The following is a 22163-nucleotide window of genomic DNA, read 5'->3' on the forward strand; positions in this document are numbered from 1 at the left end:
AGAATTTCCTGCTCTGCAAGTTCGGACAGAAACTCCTTGAAAGCAAAGTGGGAATTAGTTAACTTAATCTTAGTCATGTATAAGGATCTTGATGCAGATTGGCAGATTTGGGCCTGTTATTTTGGATATTTCTGAGCATTTCAACATAGACCTTAGATCGAATATCAAATAAATTGCACTGAAAACTGTGAAGTGAATTATGTTTGCTTTGGAATTGCATTGGGTAACCTTTAGTGGACTGGACTTGACTATGTAGTATTGCTACATCTCAATTTTCATCAGTCTTCGATGCCTGTATCAATCTGACATTTCTTGCTCTTTTAACCCATAACTTAGCATTAAAATCTCATGTTGGTTCAAGGTGAAATTTTCACAATTTAATCTTGTAAATCTTTACTGCAAATCAGAGGCGACCGTGAACCAATTCTGGGTTACTGTAAGAAGCGAAACTGCTTCATTAACATCTTTAAGGAAGTGGGACTGATGCGGATGGAGTGGAGAAGCTGAGGCTGCTGCCTTTAGAGAAGAGAAAATTAAGAGGAAGTTTGCTGCAGATTTTCAAAATTTTAAGACAGAAAAGAGAATAAGTCATGATCGAGAGAAGAGAAATAATCACAAGTTGGGGGGGGGGGGTGGGGAAGAGAGATTGTGGGATTAGGTCAGTTGCTCTCGAAGAGCTAACCTGGACAGAACAGGCTAAATGGCCTTATCTAGGCTATGCCCATTTCATTTCATTTCAGTCCCATATTGTAGCTGACTGTGAAATGTCCCAATATCTTCCCAGGACAACAGCAATTGGCACGTAATACCAGAGTTACCACATACTAAGAACAAATTTAAGTAAAAAGTTCTAAAAAGATTAGTACAAACCATTAGATGATTGGGGCAAGCTATATCATATGTGCGTTATCCATTAGCCAAGTCATATTGACAACAGCAAATCTGAGACTTTGAACTCAGAAAATGAACAATGGATTGCAGAGTATGGGAAACACTTTGATAATACCATCGCTATAGTGTTAGAAAATCTTTATTGTCACTTGTACTCAAGAATGGACCTACAGAAGTGCAGTGAAAAGTTTACAATGTTGTCCCATTTGGTGCAATGTTAGGTCCAAAATACCCAGATACAAAACAGAGAAGTGAAGGGAAAAAGCAAAGAAAATGACATTCACAGTATAAGTTTGAAAAAGGAGAATGAAGTTAAAAAGGTTAGCATTACAATGGTTCAGTTGATCAGCGCAGGGGGCTTCCACATGTTCTGCTCAGGCTCACAGGCCACTGAACGCCCGCACCGGTCCCCAGCCCACACCCCGTCCCCGTCCCCGCTCTGAGCCTCCAGCCCACTCCCTGTCCCCATCCCCGCTCCGAGCCTCCAGCCCCCTGACAGTCCCCGCTCGGTCCTACAGCCGCCTGACAGTCCCCTACCCAGAGCCTCCAGCCCGCTCTACCTCAGCGGAGAACACCAAGGCGGGGAAATGGGGAGAAAATGGGAAATAAACTGAGCGAGTTGAGGAGAGATAATGGGAACTGCAGATGCTGGAGAATCCAAGATAACAAAGTGTGGAGCTGGATGAACACAGCAGGCCCAGCAGCATCTTAGGAGGAGCTCCGGTTGGAACATCCCTCCGCCACTATCTTGACCAGAGGAATAGTATCTCACAATCACCAGAGTACAGTTGGTTACTGGTTGCCTGTAAAAGGTTATCATTAAATTTGTCAGGATAAACCTATGACTGAGGACACGGCGGTGACAAAGTAATAAGGTCACTATAACCAAAAGCTAATGACTTAGAGACAAACACTGTGAGGACAAGGCAGCTGGTGGGATGTGAATTTGATTCAGAACAATCTGTAACCTGAAATTCACCTCAGTAATGATGGCCAATTTTGTCCATTTAGTGTAAACACTAAGCTGGTTCAGTAATGTCCTTTGAAATAAGGAGTTGCTGGTCCTTACCTGATCTAGCCTACAGATGTCTCTACCCTACAGCAAAAGGGTTGCCTGGAACTAGTTTTGTGATAATGGCCTGAGCAAATTATGCAGTTTTCAGTGCAATACAGAAAGGATGGCCTTACTGACAAAGCCGATATCCCAAGAAAGAAGTGTTATATAAAAAAAATCTGGAAATCAATTGAACTCTTTAAATAACTTGGGTTTGGGAAGGTACTGAGTGCTCCAATCTGAGCATTCTGATTATCGACCCTGCGCTTAAATTAACCCATCATGCTGAGCCAGTCATCATCCACGGTACCACAAGAGCTCCTTTTATTCCTGAGCAGCGACAAACATTCTCGTTCTGAGAGAGGGTGAACAGCCCCAGAAGGTTTGGTCCACTTGGTACCAGTGACTTGGGTAGGAAGAAGGGATGTGGTCCTGCGTCAGAATTATGACGCAGGACCACATCCCTTCAGCATGATGGGTTAATTTAAGCGCAGGGTCGATAATCAGAATGCTCAGATTGGAGCACTCAGTACCTTCCCAAACCCAAGTTATTTAAAGAGTTCAATTGATTTCCAGATTTTTTGTTGCGCTGACCTGTGAACTAATCTAAGCCCATCCCCCTACACTATCCCATCATCATCCATATGCTTATCCAAGGACTGCTTAAATGACCTTAATGTGGCTGAGTTAACTACATTGGCAGGCAGGGCGTTCCACACACTTACCACTCTGAGTAAAGAACCTGCCTCTGACATCTGTCTTAAATCTATCACCCCCTCAATTTGTAGCTATGCCCCCTTGTACAAGCTGATGTCATCATCCTCAGAAAAAGACTCTCACTGTCCACCCTATCTAATCCTCTGATCATCTTGTATGTCTCTATTACATCCCCTCTTAGCCTCCTTCTCTCCAATGAGAACAGACCCAAGTCCCTCAGCCTTTCTTCAGAGGGCCTGTGCTCCAGACGAGGCAACATCCTGGTAAATCTCCTCTGCAACTTTTCCAATGCTTCCACATCCTTCCTGTAATGGGGCGACTAGAACTGCACGCAATATTTCATGTGAGGCTGCACTAGCGTTTTGTACAGTTGCAGCATGATATCACAGCTCCGGAACTCAATCCCTCTACCAATAAAACCTAAAACACCGTAAGCCTTCTTAACAGCACTATCAACCTGGGTGGCAACTTTCAGGGATCTATGTATATGGACACCAAGATCCCTCTGCACATCTACACTACCAAGAATTTTTCTATTGACCCAGTATTCTGCCTTCCTATTATTCTTCCCAAAGTGAATCACCTCACATTTATCCACATTGAACTCCATTTGCCACCTTTCAGCCCAATTCTGCAGTTTGTCCAAGTCTCTCTGCAACCTGCAACATTCTTCCACACTGTCCACCACTCCACCGACTTTAGTGTCATCTGCAAACTTACTAACCCATCCACCCACGCCTGCATCCAAGTCATTTATAAAAATGACAAACAGCAGTGGTCCCAAAGCAGTTCCTTGAGGCACACCACTAGTAACCTGACTCCAGGCTGAATATTTTCCACCAACCACCACTCGTTGCCTTCTTACATAAAGCCAGTTTCTAATCCAGTAGTGAATCTAATGGGCAATTCAGGAAAACTTTCTCTACTTAAAAATGGTTAGAATGTGGAGCTCATTACCACAGGAGCTGACAGAGGTACTTAAGGGGAAATTGACATAAATGTGAGGGACAAAGGAGCAGAATAATATGCTGATAGTCTTCAATGACGTATAGGAGGACGAGGCTTGTGTGGAACATAAATACAGTGTTACGGGGTGTAGGGGTAACCTGTACCTGGCCATGTAAGGTGGCTTGCACCTGAACACACCAAGCGGCCAATGCCTACTTACAAGATGGCACACAGAAGTTAAGAAAAACTAAGCAACCTGCTCACACACTGAAATACAAAGGTACCTTTGAACAGAACTGCTGGAAGGTCAGTAAAGGATCGCCGTATGTTCCCATCTGAGACAGTTCTGATAAAAGGACACCTTAGGACAGATATATGACCAATTCCAGCTTTATTAATGAAAGGGTGGCTGTCCCAGTAAATGAATAATGTTAGGTGCTTGATTAGGTCCTCAAGCAACTGCAAGAATAACAGCTAAAGTTATTTCATCATAAATAGCTGCCTCTTTGAAGCTACCAGCAATATTAAATAGTTTCTAGCTAAAAATACTCTAATCAAAGAAGTTGGTTTCAATACACAACCAAGATATAATACATTCCTTTAAAAAAAATTTAAAATTAGATGTAAAGATTAACTAGCCTTAGGAAACTCCTTCTTTTATGCCATGATCAAGACAGATTGCTCACAACCCATAAATTACAAAATGCTAACAGTAGTAGTAGTTTTATAACATCACATTTATCATTAACTTTATAACAGAACTTAACTTATAGCAATTAACTAAAACTAACTGACATTTTGTAATTGAGACAGTGGGAAAATAAAAGCAGTAATCACATGTGATAAAAGACAGCACCAAAATACAGTGGGTGACAGAATTTGAACTGTCCTTATATATAAACCAGCCTGAGAAAGGTGTATAGCCATTAAACTTTTGAAATGTGAATGAATAGGATGCATAGGAAGAACCCAAGGCCTAGAGATTACAATGTCAAGCAGACACCATAACATCATGGGAACCTAGGCTGTCCATCATTGATTTGTGTGCCACAAGATTGGGTGTTTAGATTAGAGGGAAGGACAAGTGACCATGTTGTATTTGATTAATGTAACACATAATGTATAAAAATGCTGTCTTTATCAAAGCAGAGGTGTGTCATTGATCTATCTTCTGAAGCCAGATTCAAGGAAAATACTTAGGCCTTCTCCCTTCATGAACTGCTTGAATAAACATCTTCCACTTGCATGAATTCTTCCTGCCTCCTGCGTCTTTGTCCCCATTTGGGAAAAACACTCCTATACAGGGGTAGGGTAGTTCTCGGTAGGGTGCTCTTCAGAAAGTCGGTTTGCACTGGACGGACTGAATGTCCGGCTTCCACACTGTGGAGATTGTATGATTTTTATGATAATGGAATAGTGCCATAGAGTAGTGAAGCAAAATAAATGTTTCTGTGCTCTTGTTAATGCAGCAACTACGTTTGTCTGGGTGAGTGTGTGTGTGTAAATGGTTGCAGCATCAGTGACCACTGATTGTCCCATTGCTGGACCTATCGTAGGATTTTGGGCATGTGTAGTTTTATCTGTAAAGTGTTTATTTGCAACTTCCAGTCAACAACAATATCTGAGCAGGACAGCTCATTTAAACACATCAAATGCCTCTAACTGTGATTTTATACAACCAGTTTACACTTTGGCAAAAATATATTAATAAGCACTCAGTTATTATATACACAGAAAACGTTCATTCACTCTCCCACAGTCTAATCAACTTACCATTAGTTCACTGCCACAATTCAAATACAATCTGCTGTGTTAGGGCCACAATTCAAAGTGAGAGCTGACTCCCTCAAGTATAAATGAATATGTCAGAAATTGACTTCACATGAATATTACTTCTATTTTATGCTGAGATTCTAATAAATTTAATTTATTTTTGTAAACACTTCAAGTGATGATATGAAGATATGGTAGGTTCCTGCTAGCGAGTTTTGAGAAGATTTGTAGCTCAGGTTGAGGTTCTGGATGTGAGTTTGCTCGCTGAGCTGGAAGGTTAGTTTTCGGACGTTTCGTCACCATTCTAGGTAACATCATCAGTGAGCCTCCGACGAAGCACTGGTGTTATGTCCCGCTTTCTATTTATCTGGTTAGGAAATAAAGCGGGACATAACGCCAGCGCTTCGTCGGAGGCTCACTGATGATGTTACCTAGAATGGTGACGAAACGTCTGAAAACTAACCTTCCAGCTCAGCGAGCAAACTCACATCCAGGTTCCTGCTCTACACTGGATCATGGAATGAGTTCAGTGGGAAAGCCCTTTCCTTTGCAAAGCGAGCTACTCAAGGTAGATCTGCCAAGGTAGAACCAGCGTTCTCATTACCTTGTTATGGACACTTTTAATGCAATTTATTTAACCAGGAATAGTCACTCATTTCTCATCATTAAGATGTATAGTATAACCTGTTACCTTCAAAAGAATTTCAATTTATATCCAAAAATGTTCAAAAATAGTTGCTTTTCTCAAAATGCTAAGAATATCCAAGAATCCGGAGATCTGCAGACCTCCAAATCTAAAAATAGCTGCAATTTAGGCCAGTTCTCTTTTATCAAGTAGATTTGTGCTTGTTGATTAAATAGTGCATCAGCCACTGCCAGAAATGGAAGTGAAACAACAGAAGATTGATAGCCATGACACCTGCAGCAAGATAAACAGTAATGACCGTACTTTCACGTGGCATAAAACACTTGGCGAGTGTGAAGTCTGTCGCAGTTATACTGGCCTGGAGAAGTAAACACAGATGGATTCCAAGTTAGTGCTATCTGAGCTGAAAAATGTTCAGCACAATTAGCAAAGATGGCTTTGACAGTGTGAATACAGGAATTCTTCATCCCAAAACCTCAGCACCAACCACTGTTTGGTTGAAGTACATTTCTGGCTTTTGGAACCAAGGCAGGGATTTGCACAGTTTTAATCACTTGCTCCAACTCGACAAAACGGTTAAAATCAAAGCCTCATTATCTGCTGGAATTCCAGAACCTGCTGACTGTGTGTGGGGAGATCTTTGTCACCTTGCTTCATGAATCAGTTAAATAATTCAGACCTCCTGTAATGGCTACAGCCAACTCTTCTCGATCACATTGTGTGCATCAGTTTGTACAAGTTATAAAGAACTGTTCACTTTGGAAAATATGTCAGGCACTAAACAAATGCCAAAGGCTTACAGTTACCAGGATAGAGTTAGCAGGGTATCATTAGGCCATTTGGACCCTTTGGAACAAAAATACTTTGCTTAACCTGAGCAGACCTCTAAACCTGCTCGGGGAAAAATCTTTGCTTTTACATCTGTTCAGGCCAAACAAAGATCTTACCAAAAAGCACAAACCCAGCACGTCTCCAGGTCTGCTCAGTTGCACTTTCAAAAAGATCCTGAGTTTTTAGGTCTTCTCAGTTTTTGGATACGGATTTTGGACCCGCATATCTTAAAACTGTAGGAATTTTGGGCCAAACATTGCCTTCTCGCACTGCAAGTGCTGTAAAAATTTCCAGACCCTTCGGTCCAACTTGTCCATGCTGACCCGATTTCCTAAATTAATCTAGACCCATTTGCCGGCATTTGGTCCATATCCCTCTAAGCCCTTCCCATTCATATGCCCATCCAGATGCCATTTTGTTATTGTACCAGCCTCCATCACTTCCTCTGGCAGTTTGTTCCACACATGCACCGCCATCTTTGTGAAAAACTTGTTCCTGAAGTCCTTGTTAAATCTTTCCCCTTTCACCGTAAACTCCCTTACCATGAGTACATCCTGCACTCCAGCTCTCTGCATTTACTTAAACTCTACTCAATCTCTAATTTCTCCCGACTCTGATGGAGGTCACCGAGCGGAAATATTAATGCAGTTTTTCTCTCCACTGATGCTGTTCCAGAGCCGCTGCTGAAACCAAACTAAAACACACGGAATTTGCACGTTACCAGAAGGAAGCTGGGATTGTTGCGGTTCCTCCAATTAAAGGACGGTACACTGATCTCTGGCAGCTGTCCATCGTGTAGCACCATGCAGCCACTGTGAGTGTGGCCACTAAGGATCAGCCGAGGACGGAACCACCAAAGCAGCTGGAAGCAAACAGGCAGAGGTTACTCACCACCAGTGACACGCTGTGTCATACTACTTCACAAAGTCATGAATGGCCCTGAGGCTGTCACTCCTGGTCTTGCAAAGTGCCCAGTCCACTTCAGATAAGGCATCAGAAAAGTCTGACAAACAGCTGAAGCTACAGTAGCAACATGAGGATTTCAGTGCCAGTGTGATGCCAGCTATGTAGTTGCCAAAGACAGATGGATTGTATCAAACAACACATCCCTTCAGCTGTTTGTAACAAACATGATACTGACTGTACTCACCCAGCCGAGCCTTGCAAAACTCATTATGCAGTGTCAACATTAGAAGGGGTTCTGCAAATGAACAACACTTGCAGGATAATTGAGAGTGCATGAAAAATGACCTATTCAGGATGGTCAGTCAGGCTTGCAGTCTGGCCCACTTGTGGGTACCGTCAGCTAATTTATTAAGACACTCTGCAGACAGAAAGAACACGTACACACCCTGCACCCATTTCACCTAATACAAACAGTAACAGCCATTTGCTGGTGTATTTCTCAGGGCAATGACTTCACCAGAATTAATTTGCCTTGTTTAAAATTTAAACAAAATTTGGCAGTTAACTGTTAATCATCATTAACTCATGCACTCTCCATGATAATGCCTCAATTTGAGTTCAAAGCCAAACAATCAGCATTTTCAGCTCACAGTATAAAGATAAAATTAAAACAAAAACAATAATGTGTTTTTTTTCAGTGACACTCAAGTTCTAAAGCGCCAGACAACGCAGCAACTTGACTGGCTTCCATCCTCCACCTTCAGCATTCACTCCCTCAGTCAGTGATGCACCATGGCAACATTGTGGACCATACCATGCTTGTTGAACATTTATGGAGATGAAAGCCAATGGAGTGATTTAAAACTTACACATAATATGGCACAAGGTCCAAACCAAAAGGGCATAAAGAAAGAGCTTGTTGGAACTCATTTTGTGCCTGCTTCTTTCATTTTGGCTCTTGGCTTTAATTCTAACTATTGTACTCTAAGATGGCACCAAAGAATAACGACGCTGTACACTTTTCACTGTACTCGGGTACCTGGGACAAAAAAATCTAATCTAAGAGAGAGCTGGTTGACTGAGGTCAACTGGACACAACAAGAGACTCTGCTGCAGTTAATTCCAGGACTTTGACCCAGCAACACTGAAGAATCAATAATATATTTCCAAGTCAGGATGATAAGAGCCTTGGAGGGGAATTTACAGTTGATCGTGGTCATGAGTTTGGACAGTGCTATCTAAGAGGTCTTGGTGAATTGCAGTGGTACTTCTTGCTGATGGTACACACTGCTATTACAAAGCGTTGGTGTCAGAGGGAGTGAATGCTGCTGGATGTGATGCCAATCAAGCGGGTTGCTTTGTCCTGGATGGTGTCAAGCTTCTTGAGTGTTGTTGGAGCCGCACCCATCCAGGCAAGTTGTTAAGTACCACACTTTGTGCATACCGTGAAATAAATCTACCGGGCTTATCTGAGAACAATTTCCCCAGCATATGATGCATGTACAGCGTATGACTTGTCGCTTTGTTTCTTCTTTAATGGTCTGGCAAGAAAGAATTAATTTATCTCCAGGTGACGGGGAGCCTAACAGATTGCATCAGAGTTAATGCAATTCATTGTGTTCCTGAGTCACATTAAGGTATTGGGAGACAGAATTTCAGGTAGTTCCACAGTAAGGTGCTAAAGGATGGAATTAAGAATTTGGCTGGTACCTAACCATGTATTTTTGATAGGTTTTCCTACATCTGGTAGTTAAGTGTGAAGATACAGGATTTTATCGAATTATCACATGAAACACAATAAGGAAATAATGCTATTATCTCAGGCCATCCAAAAGCATCTTTCAACCAGTAAAGCATAGTTCATTCTGAAATGTGGGATGCAAGGCAGCTAATTTACACAGCAAGCTCCGAGAAACAGCAATTCCACAATGACACTCAGTCTATTTCTGATGGCTTGGCTGAGGGAAAAATGATGATCAGCGGATCTTTTCCACTGTTCTTTGTTATAACGCCCTGGGATCTCTTAAATCCACCCAGGAGGACAGACACCGCCCCAGTTTAACATCTCTCCTGGAATAGGCTGCGTCTGGCAGTGAGCACTCCCTCAGTGCTGTACTGGGACTATCAGCTTCTTACGTCTCTCGTGCGGGACTTGTACCCTCAACCTTCACCTCAGAGGGCACTGAGCCACGATGGTTACACAAATATGGGGGAGTGGGCAGTGCCACACTGGATGCCTTGTTTCAAGAGTGACATTTACCAAACACATAGATGACACGTTCTGTACCTTTTTGGTAGCTTCAAGAGAGAGGGTGTCATACTTTTCCTGGAACAGCAACCGTTTCTCCTCAGGAGACGCAGAGTCTTCGCCTGTGCACTCCTCATCGCTGACACGATAGAGAGGATAATGCTGGCAGAGTGAAATACACACATGGAAACTGTTAATCCAGCAACCACCAAATTTCTACCAGTGTCGTTGACCAAACTAGTAGGGACAAGAGACACCATAGACTCAAGAGACTAGTTAGAATAAGAACTGGCTCTTACGGTAAGTACCTTAGCTGCTTTCCAAAGGAACCTTGATAAATTTGAGGGATGAAGGGCTGTGATGAAATGAGAGGAGGCCAGGGTGGAGGTTGAATTCTATCAGTGATTCAGTGGACTGAGTGGCCTGCTTTAGTGCAATGCTGGGCAGCCTGTCATCTTGTAAGGTGATGGTTTACCATGTTGGCCAACTCGAGTTAACCACTGACTGACGGAGGCCCACTCTGGCACAGCAGTCACTAGCACGCACACTGCAGAGGACGACAGTAACCAAAAATCTATATGTTTCATTGTGTTCTCTGGTCCCTGTGTTTCCGCTCACCTCATCCCTCTACAAACAGCCAGTGCACTTAACCCTGCACCAGATCCCACCATCACAGACGGTCTCCCAGAGGTCAGTGGTCATGTCTGCCACCTTCAAATCTCACTTGTGGAGGAGGTATTGTTGCCCACGAGGTCATGAACCAGTGGCCAGCTCACTGTACAGAAGGCGAGTGAGCCAGTGCAAACACATTAGGCTTTGCAATGAGTCAGTGCCAATGGAATTAGCACACTTCAAGACCCATTGGTGACCTTGTCCTCCCAAGAAGTGAGCAGGGTACACACGGAAGGTCTTTCTCTCACCTAGCCCATGTCCTCTCCCAGCTGCACAGAAGACCTCTGAGCTTACAAGGTTTATAACCTCACAGTTTGCTGTTTCCAATGAGGTTACTGTTGCCTCCCTCTCTCCTATTCAGTTTGGTCTTAACGGCTGCAATTCTTGTGATGTATGAACTGGTTTCCACACTGAGTGATTGTGTGGTCTAGATAAACGAAGCTAGCAACAAACTCCAATGTCACACCATCAATACAAACAGATGGTTTCATGGCAGTGCCCTGCACCCTGCTGTGGTGCCCTGATGCTGAGGGTTAAAGGTGTGAGAGAGTCTGCCCAATTGTCACTAAAGATGTCCTCAATATGGAACACTAGTGTCATATCAGTGGCAAAGGGCAACGCTTTCCTGAGGACTTCACAGAATTGTTCCAGTTCAGGAGGCCATTCAGCCCATCATATCTACACCAGCTCTGTAAGTGAGCTACTTGGTCTCTCCATAACTGCACACATTTCTCTTTTGCGGAGAACAGGCTAGTTCTATTTTGGATGCCTCAACCAAACTGGCCTCCAAATGTCATGCTGCCAGTGTATTTAACTACCGACTGTGTCGTTGCACTCTTGTGCTTCTAGGCACTGATTTAAAATCTGTTCACTCTTGTCCTCCATCCTTTCGAGAGGAAACTCAGCTCCTCCCCATCCACTCTGCCCACAGCAGGCTGGGTGAAAGTCAGGGAGCTGTCCAGTAGTTCTTCTGTATAGGCAGACACCATTTTGTGGATGACCTGAAGGCACAGTGACAGCAGCAAAGAGAAGTACACACCACGTGGTGTCAGCACCAGACTACAGCGCTGTATGACCCCACTTCGGAATCTCAAAAGCTACAAATATCACCCCGCCATAGCTAACATCACCCAATCTGCCATGGAATGCTATGACATTGAACAGTTATGGGCAGACAGCCATTTATCTTGACCAGATCTCCTCTGTATGAGTGGAATACAGAAACTAGTACAAAATGGTTGGACCGAATGGGCTTCTTTCTATCTAATTCCACTGAATCAACCAGAGAATGCTTCAACACAGGAGCTCATTTTGCCATCCTTCTGTGCTAGGTCATTGAAAGTGTGGACCAATTAGGCACACTGTCCTTCTCTTTACACATAACTATGCCAGTTTTTCTTCCTTGTGTGTATAAAGCCAATTCCTTTTGAAAAGAAAGGATTTCTTATGCTTCCACATCCTCTCAGGCAGTAGTTCGCAGATCAGAACAACCCATCAGAATAATCCAGAACAACATTGGAAAACATCACAAGATGCTTTACAGGGGCATCATCGATCAAACATTCACATTGAGCCAGGTGAATACAGGTTACCACATGCTGGTTAAAAAAGCAGAATTTAACAAGCAACTTAAGAGGGGAGAGGGAGGAAGGGACACAGAGGGGGTTTTAGGAAAGAGAATTCTACAGCCTACCATCTTTCTCATGGAAATGCAGGAAACATGAATCAAAGTCATTGGCCAAATGGCCTCTGACATGATTCATATTGCTATCAGTTATCCACAAATGAAGGAAAACATCAACATGATGTGGTATCCTAATCAATATGATGAAGTTGTGAATTACATTTAATGAGTTTAATTTGAAAAGGGAGAATTACAAAACTCAGGCAACATGCTGCCCAGCTAAATACTTAGTGCGCATAAGCTCTTTCACTAAAGAACAAGAATCATTTACTGCACAGTGCATCTACAATTTTTTTGCATTCACACACAGGATGAGGGTGTCACTGGCATTTCTTGCCCCATCCCTAGTTGCCCATGAGAAGGTGGCGGTAAGCTAACCACTTGAACTGCTGTAGTCCATATGCTGCGAGTTGATTCGCAATGTCCTTGGGGAGGGAATTCCAGGATTTTGATTCTGTAACAGTGAAGGAATGGCAATATATTTCCAAGTCAGGATGGTGAGCGGCTTGGAGGGAAACTTAAAGGTAGTGGTGCTCCCCATGTATCCGCTGCCCTTGTCCTTCAAGAGGGAAGTGGTCGTGGGTTTGGAAGGTGCTGACTGAGGATCTACGGTGAATTTCTGCAGTGCATCTTATAGATAGTACACACTGCTGCTACTGAGCATCTGTGGGGGATGGAGCGGATGCTTTGAATATGGTGACATTCAAGCAGACTGTTTTGTTCAAGATAATAAAGTGTGGAGCTGGATGAACACAGCAGGCCAAGCAGCATCTCAGGAGCACAAAAGCTGACGTTTCGGGCCTAGACCCTTCATCAGAGAGGGGGATGGGAAGAGGGGGAGGCGGACCGAAGATGGAGAGAAAAGAAGATAGGTGGAGAGGAGAGTATAGGTGGGGAGGTAGGGAGGGGATAGGTCAGTCCAGGGAAGACGGACAGGTCAAGGAGGTGGGATGATGTTAGTAGGTAGGAGATGGAGGTGCGGCTTGGGGTGGGAGGAAGGGATGGGTGAGAGGAAGAACAGGTTAGGGAGGCAGAGACAGGCTGGGCTGGTTTTGGGATGCAGTGGGGGGAGAGGAAGAGCTGGGCTGGTTGTGTGATGCAGTGGGGGAAGGGGAGATTTTGAAGCTGGTGAAGTCCACATTGATACCATTGGGCTGCAGGGTTCCCAAACGGAATATGAGTTGCTGTTCCTGCAACCTTCGGGTGGCATCATTGTGGCACTGCAGGAGGCCCATGATGGACATGTCGTCTGAGGAATGGGAGGGGGAGTTGAAATGGTTCGCGACTGGGAGGTGCAGTCATTTATTGCGAACCGAGCAGAGGTGTTCTGCAAAGCAGTCCCCAAGCCTCCGCTTGGTTTCCCCAATGTAGAGGTAGCCACACCGGGTACAATGGACACAGTATACCACATTGGCAGATGTGCAGGTGAACCTCTGCTTAACATGGAAAGTTTTGATCAAGCTTCTAGACTGTTGCAAGCTGCATTCCATCACACTCCTGACTTGTGCCTTGTACATGGTGGATAGGCTTTGGGGAGTCAGGAGGAGAGTTACCTACTGTGGTACTCCTAGCCTCTGAGCTTCTCTTGCAGCCACTGTGTTTATGTGGTGAGTCCAGCTGATTTTCTGGTAAATGGTAATTCCCCAGATACTGATATCCACGGAGGGATTCAGTGAATGTCAAGGGGGTAGTGATAGATTGTCTCTTATTGGAGATGGGCAATGCCTGGCATTTGTGTGGCACAAATGTTGCTTGCCACTTGTCATCCTAAGCCTGGATATTGTCCAGATCTTGTTGCCTTTGAACTGCTTCAGGATCTGCATAATATCCAGGTTTGGGGTGACAAGTGGCACATAAGGTGTGGATGAGATTAGACTAGCTGTCATTGTCCAGGAGGATGAACAACACAGCAGGCTTGAAGGGCTGAATGGCCTACTCCTGCTCCTATTTTCCATGTTTCTATGCTTCTATTCTCAGCCAACTCCCCATCTAACTTGCGTTATTTGCTGATTTTAGTATGTCTACTCATCCGAGAAAAGAGGTCAAATACCAATTGGTATCCTCCACTTTAAAGAAAATAAATCAAAACTGTGATTGAACTCAGATTCGTACCTGGAGTAAGATGGGAGCAGATGGTGGGAATATCTCCTTTTCTTTACATTTCTCATTGGGATGGCTTGGATCCAGCTGTTGGCAAATAAATTGTCACGTGAAACTTGTCCATTACCTTTTCAAGGTAATTTTATACCTTTTGGTTTAAAAAATACAATATTCATGGGAAAATGATTATCTGCAGAGTTAACCTCTACCCCATCAGATTGGAGTCAAACTTGAATTTCTTACACGGCCCATCTCCATGGGGATCAAAATCTCGAGTCACCTGCCTAACATTTGAAGCATGGAGTTTGGGTAAGGAGTGGTCATGGATTTGTGTAGTGAAAGGATAACAGAGAGGAACAGACAGCTTGGACCCAGGGGCATGGGGAGCCATTTGCAAGGACATAGGCCTCGACAATGGGCTTTTTTGAAGGGAGCAGGAATGATGATGTCATGGCAACTGTTTCCATTGGCAACTCGCCTTCCAGGGGTCAGGAAGAGAAACTGATTGACCAGCAAGTGAATGGGATGGGTAGAAACTGCAAGCGACTTGCAAGGAAGCAGCACAGGCAGCTGTACACAGAGTGTTAGTGACAAAGAATTTCCCTTTGACAAGTCACAATGAGCTCTTTTAATGTCAACAGGGCTGGTGGGTTTAAGGAGGAGAATGGAAGGTGATGGGAAGTAGGGTTAACTCTCATAAAGTCACAGAGATGTACAGCAAGGTCAGTCTAACTTCAGTCTGACTTGTCCATGCCAATCAGATATCCTAAACTAATCTACTTTCCAACATTTGCTCATCTCCCTCTAAACCGTTCCTTTACATATACCATCAGATGCCTTTTAAATGTATCGGTTTCCACCACTTCCTCTGGCAGCGCATTCCACACACACCATCTGCAGGAACAAGTTGCCTCTCAGGTCCCTTCCAAATTTTTCTCCTCTCATCTTAAACCTATATCCTCTCGTTTTGGACTCCCACACTACAGGGAAAAGTCCTTGTCTATTTACCTCTGATGCCCCCTCATGATTTTATAAACTTCAGTAAGGTCATCCATTAGCTTCCAACGCTCCAGGGAAGAAAGCCTCAGCCTATTCCTCCTCTCCCTATACCTCAAACCCTCCAACCCTGGCAACATCCTTATAAACCTTTTCTGTCCCCTTTCAAGATTAACAACATCTTTCCTATAGCAGGGTGAGAGTTTCATCTGATCCATCTGCAGCTAAGAGGGTGAATGAGGAGCTCAGCACAATCTAACAAAATACCGTGCCAGCTAAAAGAATGCCGAATGGGTGGAGTTAGGGAGGGGAGTGGTGAGAAATGTGATCAGAGGTGAACACTCTGATAACTGGGTCCACAGGAGTACAGAGGGCAGAAGATGTAGGAAGGTGAAAAAAAGTAGAACTGACCTGGAGGGAGGATCAATAAGTGACAGGACAGATGGAAACTGAAATCACTGAGTGTAAGAAAGCTCTCTGACTAAAGGCTGACAGAACAAAGTTCAAATTTCCAGAATTCATAAACAGGATAAACTGCAGGGTAAGGTTTATAATTGGGGGAAGGGTAATTACAATTCTGTTACGCAAGAACTGAGTAACATAAAATGGGAACAGATGCTGTCAGGGAAGAGCACTATTGAAACGTGGGGATTGTTTAAGGAATGCATACTGCGTGTGCTCGATATGTTTGTCCCTAGTAGGCAGGGAAGATGCGGTCGAGTGAGGGGCCATGGTTCTCAAGAAAGATTGAATGACTGGTTAAGAAGAAGAAGGATGCTTATATAAGGTTCAGGAAGCAAGGAAAGGAAAAGGCTCTAGAGGGATACAAGTTAGCCAGGAGCTGAAGAAAAGGCTTAGGAGAGTTATAAGGGGACATGAGAAAATCTTGGCAGATAGAATCAAGGAAAACTCAGAGGCATTTTACACGTACAGAGAAAGGGTAGGGATAATCAAGGATTGTAAAGGGAATTTGTGCACGGAGCCTAAAGAGATAGGAGAGATCCTTACTGAATACTCTTCTGCGGTATTCACAACTGAGAGGGACCTAGTTGTAGGGGAGGACAGTGTGAAGCAGGCTGGTAAGCTAGATGAGGTCACTGTTCGTAAGGAAAATGTGCTAGGAATTTTGAGGAAGTTGAAGATAGAGAAATCCCCCGGGCCTGATGGGATTTATCCAACGATTCTATGGGAAGCAAGGGAAGAGATTGCAGGGCCTTTGGCAATGATCTTTTCGTCCTCACTGTCCACAGGTATAGTGCCGGAAGATTGGAATTGTTCAAGTTGTTCAAAAAAGGGAATAGGGATAGCCCTGGAAATTACAGGCCAATAAGTCTTACCTCAGTGGTGGGCAAATTATTGGAAAGGGCTCTGAGAGATAGGATTTATGATCATTTGGAAAGGCACAGTTTGATTCATGATAGTCAGCATGGATTTGTGAGGGATAGATCATTCCTCATAAACCTTATTGAATTCTTTGAAGAGGTGGCCAAACACATGGATGAAGGTAGAGTGGATATGGTATACATGGATTTACGTAAGGTGTTTGATAAGATTCCCATGGTAGGCTCATTGCCAAAGGTAAAAAGACATGGGACAGGGGGAATGGATGAAGGGTCTAGGCCCGAAACATCAGCTTTTGTGCTCCTGAGATGCTGCTTGGCCTGCTGTGTTCATCCAGCCTCACATTTTATTATCTTGGAATTCTCCAGCATCTGCAGTTCCCATTATCTCTGGGACAGGGGGAAATGTGCAGATTGGATTCAGAATTGGCTGACCCTTAGAAGACAAAGTGTGGTAGTGGACGGAAAATATTCAACATGGTGCTCAATTACGAGTGGTGTACCACAAGGATCTGTTCTGGGTTCTGTTCTATTTGTGATTTTTGAAAATGATTTGGATGAAGGAAGATGGGTCGCATTGTGGGCAGTGCGGAGGGCTGTTCTAGGTTACAAAGGGACATTGATAGGATGCAAAGCTGGGCTGAGAATTGGCAGATGGAGTTTAATCCTGAAAAGTGTGAAGTGATTCATTTTGGAAGGAAAAACTTGAAAGCAGAACACAGGGTTAACAGAAAGATTCTTGGTAGTGTAGAGAAGCAAAGGGATCTTGGGGTTCACGTCCACAGTTCCCTGAAAGCTGCCACCCAGGTGGATAGAGTTGTTAAGAAAGCGTATGGTGTGTTAGCTTTCATTAATAGAGGGATTGAGTTCAAGAGCCATGAAGTTATGCTCCAGCTGTACAAAAGCCTGGTTCAGCCGCATCTGGAGTATTGTGTCCAGTTCTGGTCACCTCACTACAGGAAAGATGTGGAAGCATTGGAAAACGTGCAGAGGAGATTTACCAGGATGTTGCCTGGAATGGAGGGAAGGTCTCATGAGGAAAGGTTGAGAGAGCTAAGGGTTTTCTTTTTACAACGACGAAGAATGAGAGGTGACTTGATAGAGGTGTACAAAATGATCAGTGGTATAGATAGACAACCAGAGACTTTTTCCTAGGGTGGACGTAGATATTATGAAGGGACATAGGCTTAAAGTGAGTGGAAATAGATATAGGGGAGACGTCAGAGGTAGGTCCTTTACTTAGAGAGTGGCCAGGGCATGGAATGCATTGCCGGAGAGGGTAGTCCAGTCGCCCTCATTAGGGATATTTAAGCGGATATTAGATAGGCATATGGATGATAGCATAAGGTAGGGGTGGAGGTTAGACCTTAGTTTTAGGGTAGAAGTTCTAAGCATAACATCGTGGGCCGAAGGGTCTATACCGTGCTGTACTGTTCTATGTTCTATGTTTCTATTAAATGTATGGGATGTGGGTGTCACTGGCTAGGCCTGCATTTAGTCCATCCCTAATTTCTCACAACATGGGGAGGCTGAGTTGCATTTTTCAACCACGTCAGACTACGTGCTGTGGGTTACACCCACAATGCCATTAGGGAGGGAACTCCAGGACTTTGACCCAGTAACGGTGAAAGAACGGCGATATATTTCCAAGTCAGGCTGGTGAGTAGCTGCCCTTGTCCCTCTAGGTGGAAGTGGTTGTGCATAGGGGAGGTGTGTCTTGTGGATAGTACAGACAGATTCATTGGTGAAGACAGCGAAAATTAAGGTGCTGGATTTGGTGATATCAAGTGAGCTGCTTTGTCCTGGATGGTGTCAAACTTCTGAGTGTTGTTGGAGCTGCACTCATCCAGGCAAGTAGGAAATATTCCGTCACATTCCTGACTTGTGCCTTGTAGATGGTGGACAGGCTCTGGGGAGTCAGGAGGGGAGTTCCTCACGGCAGTACTCCTAGCCTCTGACCTGCTCTTGTATACAGTCACAGTGTTTGTGTGGCTGATCATTGGTAAGTTCATCTGAACGCTGACAGTGGGGAAATTCAGATCCGGCATTCCCAATCATGGTCACGGGAAGACAGATTGTCTCTTTTTGGAGATGATCAGTGCCTGACACTTTTGTGGCATGAATGTTGCTTATCACTTGTCAGCCCAACACAGAATATCGTCCAGGTCTTGGTTTGGACATGAACTGCTTCAGTATCTGAGGAGCAGTAAATTGTATTCAACACTAATCAACCATTGGTGAACATGTCCTCTTCTGACCTTATAGGAGGGAAGGTCACTGATGAAACAGCTGAAGATTGTGGGGCTAGGACACTATCCTGAAGATCGCCCACTGTGGTGTTCTAGGATTGAGACAGCTTATGTCAACAATTTTACTAAGAAACACACAATAGGTTCAGAAAGGGCAGTAGATATAAAGGATTTTGAGTGATAAATGAGAATGTGAAATAAAGAGTGGTGCTCCAAAGTGGAGAAGATAATGCATTAGTAGGAGTGACGCTCAACATGTCCGTTGGTGATACAGAATACTGGATGTTTTGTGAAAATAGACATTTGCAAAATACGGCCAGTTGAAATTTAGGGCTCGGGGACGGCATTATGAAACAGAAAGGATGTGACAGTTCTGGAGCAGTTGGAATTTTGGAGTTAATGCACTGAATCCAGGTGGATGTACAAACTGATGATCAAGTCAGTGTAAATGAGGCACATACATTTATACATTCATGGGTTCATTGTAATTCAGGGGCCCTACAGATAAAACTGGGGGCAAATATATACCGTTCCTGACAAGAATCAAGCCAGCCCAAAGCAGACTTCTTTGATTAAAGGTCATTTAGAGTGGGTTGGCTTCTCTGTAATGTTATGTTAGCCTGATACACAGCCGATCGCAAGTTGAGAAAAGCTATTAAGCCTGATGTCATTGACCAATATTTGCTCTTTGACCCCATGCTCACACATAATATCACCATAAGGCTCACATGCAAAACTGGCAAAGTATTTATTTAGTTTATACCCTATACTAGATAAGTCCCCTGGGCCAGATGGGATTTATCCTAGGATCCTCTGGGACGCCAGGGAGGAGATTGCCGAGCCTTTGACATTGATCTTTAACTCGTCATTGTCTACAGGAATAGTGCCAGATGACTGGAGGATAGCAAATGTGGTTCCCCTGTTCAAGAAGGGGAGTAGAGACAACCCTGGTAATGATAGACCTGTGAGCCTTACTTCAGCTGTTAGTAAAGTGTTGGAAATGGTTATAAGGGATAGGATTTATAATCATCTAGAAAAGAATAAATTAATTAGGGATAGTCAGCACGGTTTTGTGATGGGAAGGTCGTGCCTCACAAACCTTATTGAGTTCTTTGAGAAGGTGACCAAACAGGTAGATAAGAGTAAACTGGTTGATGTGGTGTATATGGATTTCAGCAAGGCGTTCGATAAGGTTCCCCACAATAGGCTATTGTACAAAATGCAGAGGAATGGGATTGTGGGACATATAGCAGTTTGGATCGGAAATTGGCTTCCTGAAAGAAGACAGAGGGTGGTAATTGATGGGAAATGTTCATCCTGGAGACCAGTTACTAGTGGTGTACCACAAGGGTCGGTGTTGGGTCCACTGCTGTTTGTCATTTTTATAAATGATCTGGATGAGGGCGTAGAAGGGTGGCTTAGTAAATTTGCAGACGACACCAAGGTCAGTGGAGTTGTGTAAAGTGACGAAGGATGTTGTAGGTTACAGAGAGACATAGATAAGCTGCAGAGCTGGGCTGAGAGGTGGCAAATGGAGTTTAATGCAGACAAGTGTGAGGTGATGCACTTTGGTAGGAGTAACCGGAAGGCAAAGTACTGGGCTAATGGTAAGATTCTTGGCAGCGTAGATGAGCAGAGAGATCTCGGTGTCCATGTACACAGATCCTTGTAAGTTGCCACCCAGGTTGACAGGGCTGTTAAGAGGCATACAGTGTTTTAGCTTTTATTAATAGAGAGATTGAGTTCCGGAACCAAGAGGTTATGCTGCAGCTGTACAAAACTCTGGTGCGGCTGCACTTGGAGAATTGTGTACAGTTCTGGTCACCGCATTATAAGAAGGATGTGGAAGCTTTGGAAAGGGTGCAGAGGAGATTTACTAGGATGTTGCCTGGTATGGAGGGAAGGTCTTACAAGGAAAGGCTGAGGGACTTGACGCAGTTTTCGTTAGGGGGAAGAAGGTTGAGAGGTGACTTAATTGAGACATATAAAATAATCAGAGGGTTAGATAGGGTGGATAGGGAGAGCCTTTTTCCTAGGATGGTGACGGCAAGCACGAGGGGGCATAGCTTTAAATTGAGGGGTGAAAGATATAGGACAGATGTCAGAGTGATTTCTTTACTCAGAGTAGTACGGGAATGGAACGCTTTGCCTGCAACGGTAGTAGATTCGCCAACTTGAGGTTAAATTTCAATCATCATTGGACAAGCATATGGACGTACATGGAATAGTGTAGGTTACATGGGCTTCAGATTGGTATGACAGGTCAGCACAACATCGAAGGCCTCAGGGCCTGTACTGTGCTGTAATGTTCTATGTATGTTATCTATGTATGTAACCCTTCTGGCAATCACATCTTGTTCATCACTTGTGACCCTGGATTTGCCCACCATTGTATTTTCTTCTAAATCGCACCACATTTTGCTGCTAATATGAAAACATACAAGGCAGGAGCAGGATTATGCCTTTCCACCCTTTGAACCTGTTCTGCCAATCAATATGATCACAGCTGATCATTGAGCTCATTACCCTAAACCCTTTAGTAACAAGGGCTATATCTACCTCCTTCTCAAAATTACAATGTTTTAGCTTCAACCACTTTCTGTGTAGTGAATTCCACAGGCTCATCATCTCGGGGTAAAGAAATTTCTCCTCATGTCAGTCTTAGAAGGTTTGTGAAGTACAGAGAAACAGGGGATGGATAGCATGCTAGGGGTGAGTATGGGGAAGACAGGGTTTACATGCATTTGGAAAGGCAAGGACTGATCAGGGACAGTCAACATGGCTTCGTGCGTGGGAAATTGCGTTTCACTAACTCAACTGAGTTTTTAGAACAACTAACAAAGAGGATTGGTGAAGGCAGAGTGATGGACATGATCCTATATCGACTTCAGTAAGGCATTCGACAAGATTCTGCAATGTAGACTGGTTAGCAAGGTTAGACCACAAGGAATAGGGGGAGGACTAGCCATTTGGATACACAACTGGCTCAAAGGTAGGAGACAGAAGGTGGTGATGAAAAGTTGCTTTTCAAACTGGAGGCCTGTGATCAACAGAGTACCACAAGAAGTGGTGTTGGGTTCACTGCTTTTCGTCATTTATATAATTGAT

The 22163-nt window shown here is 43.9% G+C and overlaps 1 protein-coding gene across 3 annotated transcripts in view; it reads right to left on the minus strand.

The window, feature by feature from the left end:
- Positions 1 to 5832: 5832 nt before the first annotated feature.
- Positions 5833 to 22163, minus strand: part of mppe1 (metallophosphoesterase 1) — a 46465-nt gene continuing 30134 nt past the window's right edge. For 2 of the 3 annotated variants that reach the window (XM_048528990.2, XM_048528988.2), the window contains 4 exons: positions 14483 to 14557; positions 10054 to 10176; positions 7582 to 7722; positions 5833 to 6387 (listed from right to left, as the gene is read on the minus strand). In XM_048528990.2, the coding sequence (XP_048384947.1) occupies positions 6214 to 6387; positions 7582 to 7722; positions 10054 to 10176; positions 14483 to 14557 (513 nt within the window). In that variant the 3' untranslated portion in view covers positions 5833 to 6213. The remainder of the gene's footprint in view (positions 6388 to 7581; positions 7723 to 10053; positions 10177 to 14482; positions 14558 to 22163) is intronic. The other variant, XM_048528989.2, reaches the window with a different exon arrangement.

This window comes from Stegostoma tigrinum, chromosome 5 (genome assembly GCF_030684315.1).
Source record: "Stegostoma tigrinum isolate sSteTig4 chromosome 5, sSteTig4.hap1, whole genome shotgun sequence".
NCBI classification, from domain to species: domain Eukaryota; kingdom Metazoa; phylum Chordata; class Chondrichthyes; order Orectolobiformes; family Stegostomatidae; genus Stegostoma; species Stegostoma tigrinum.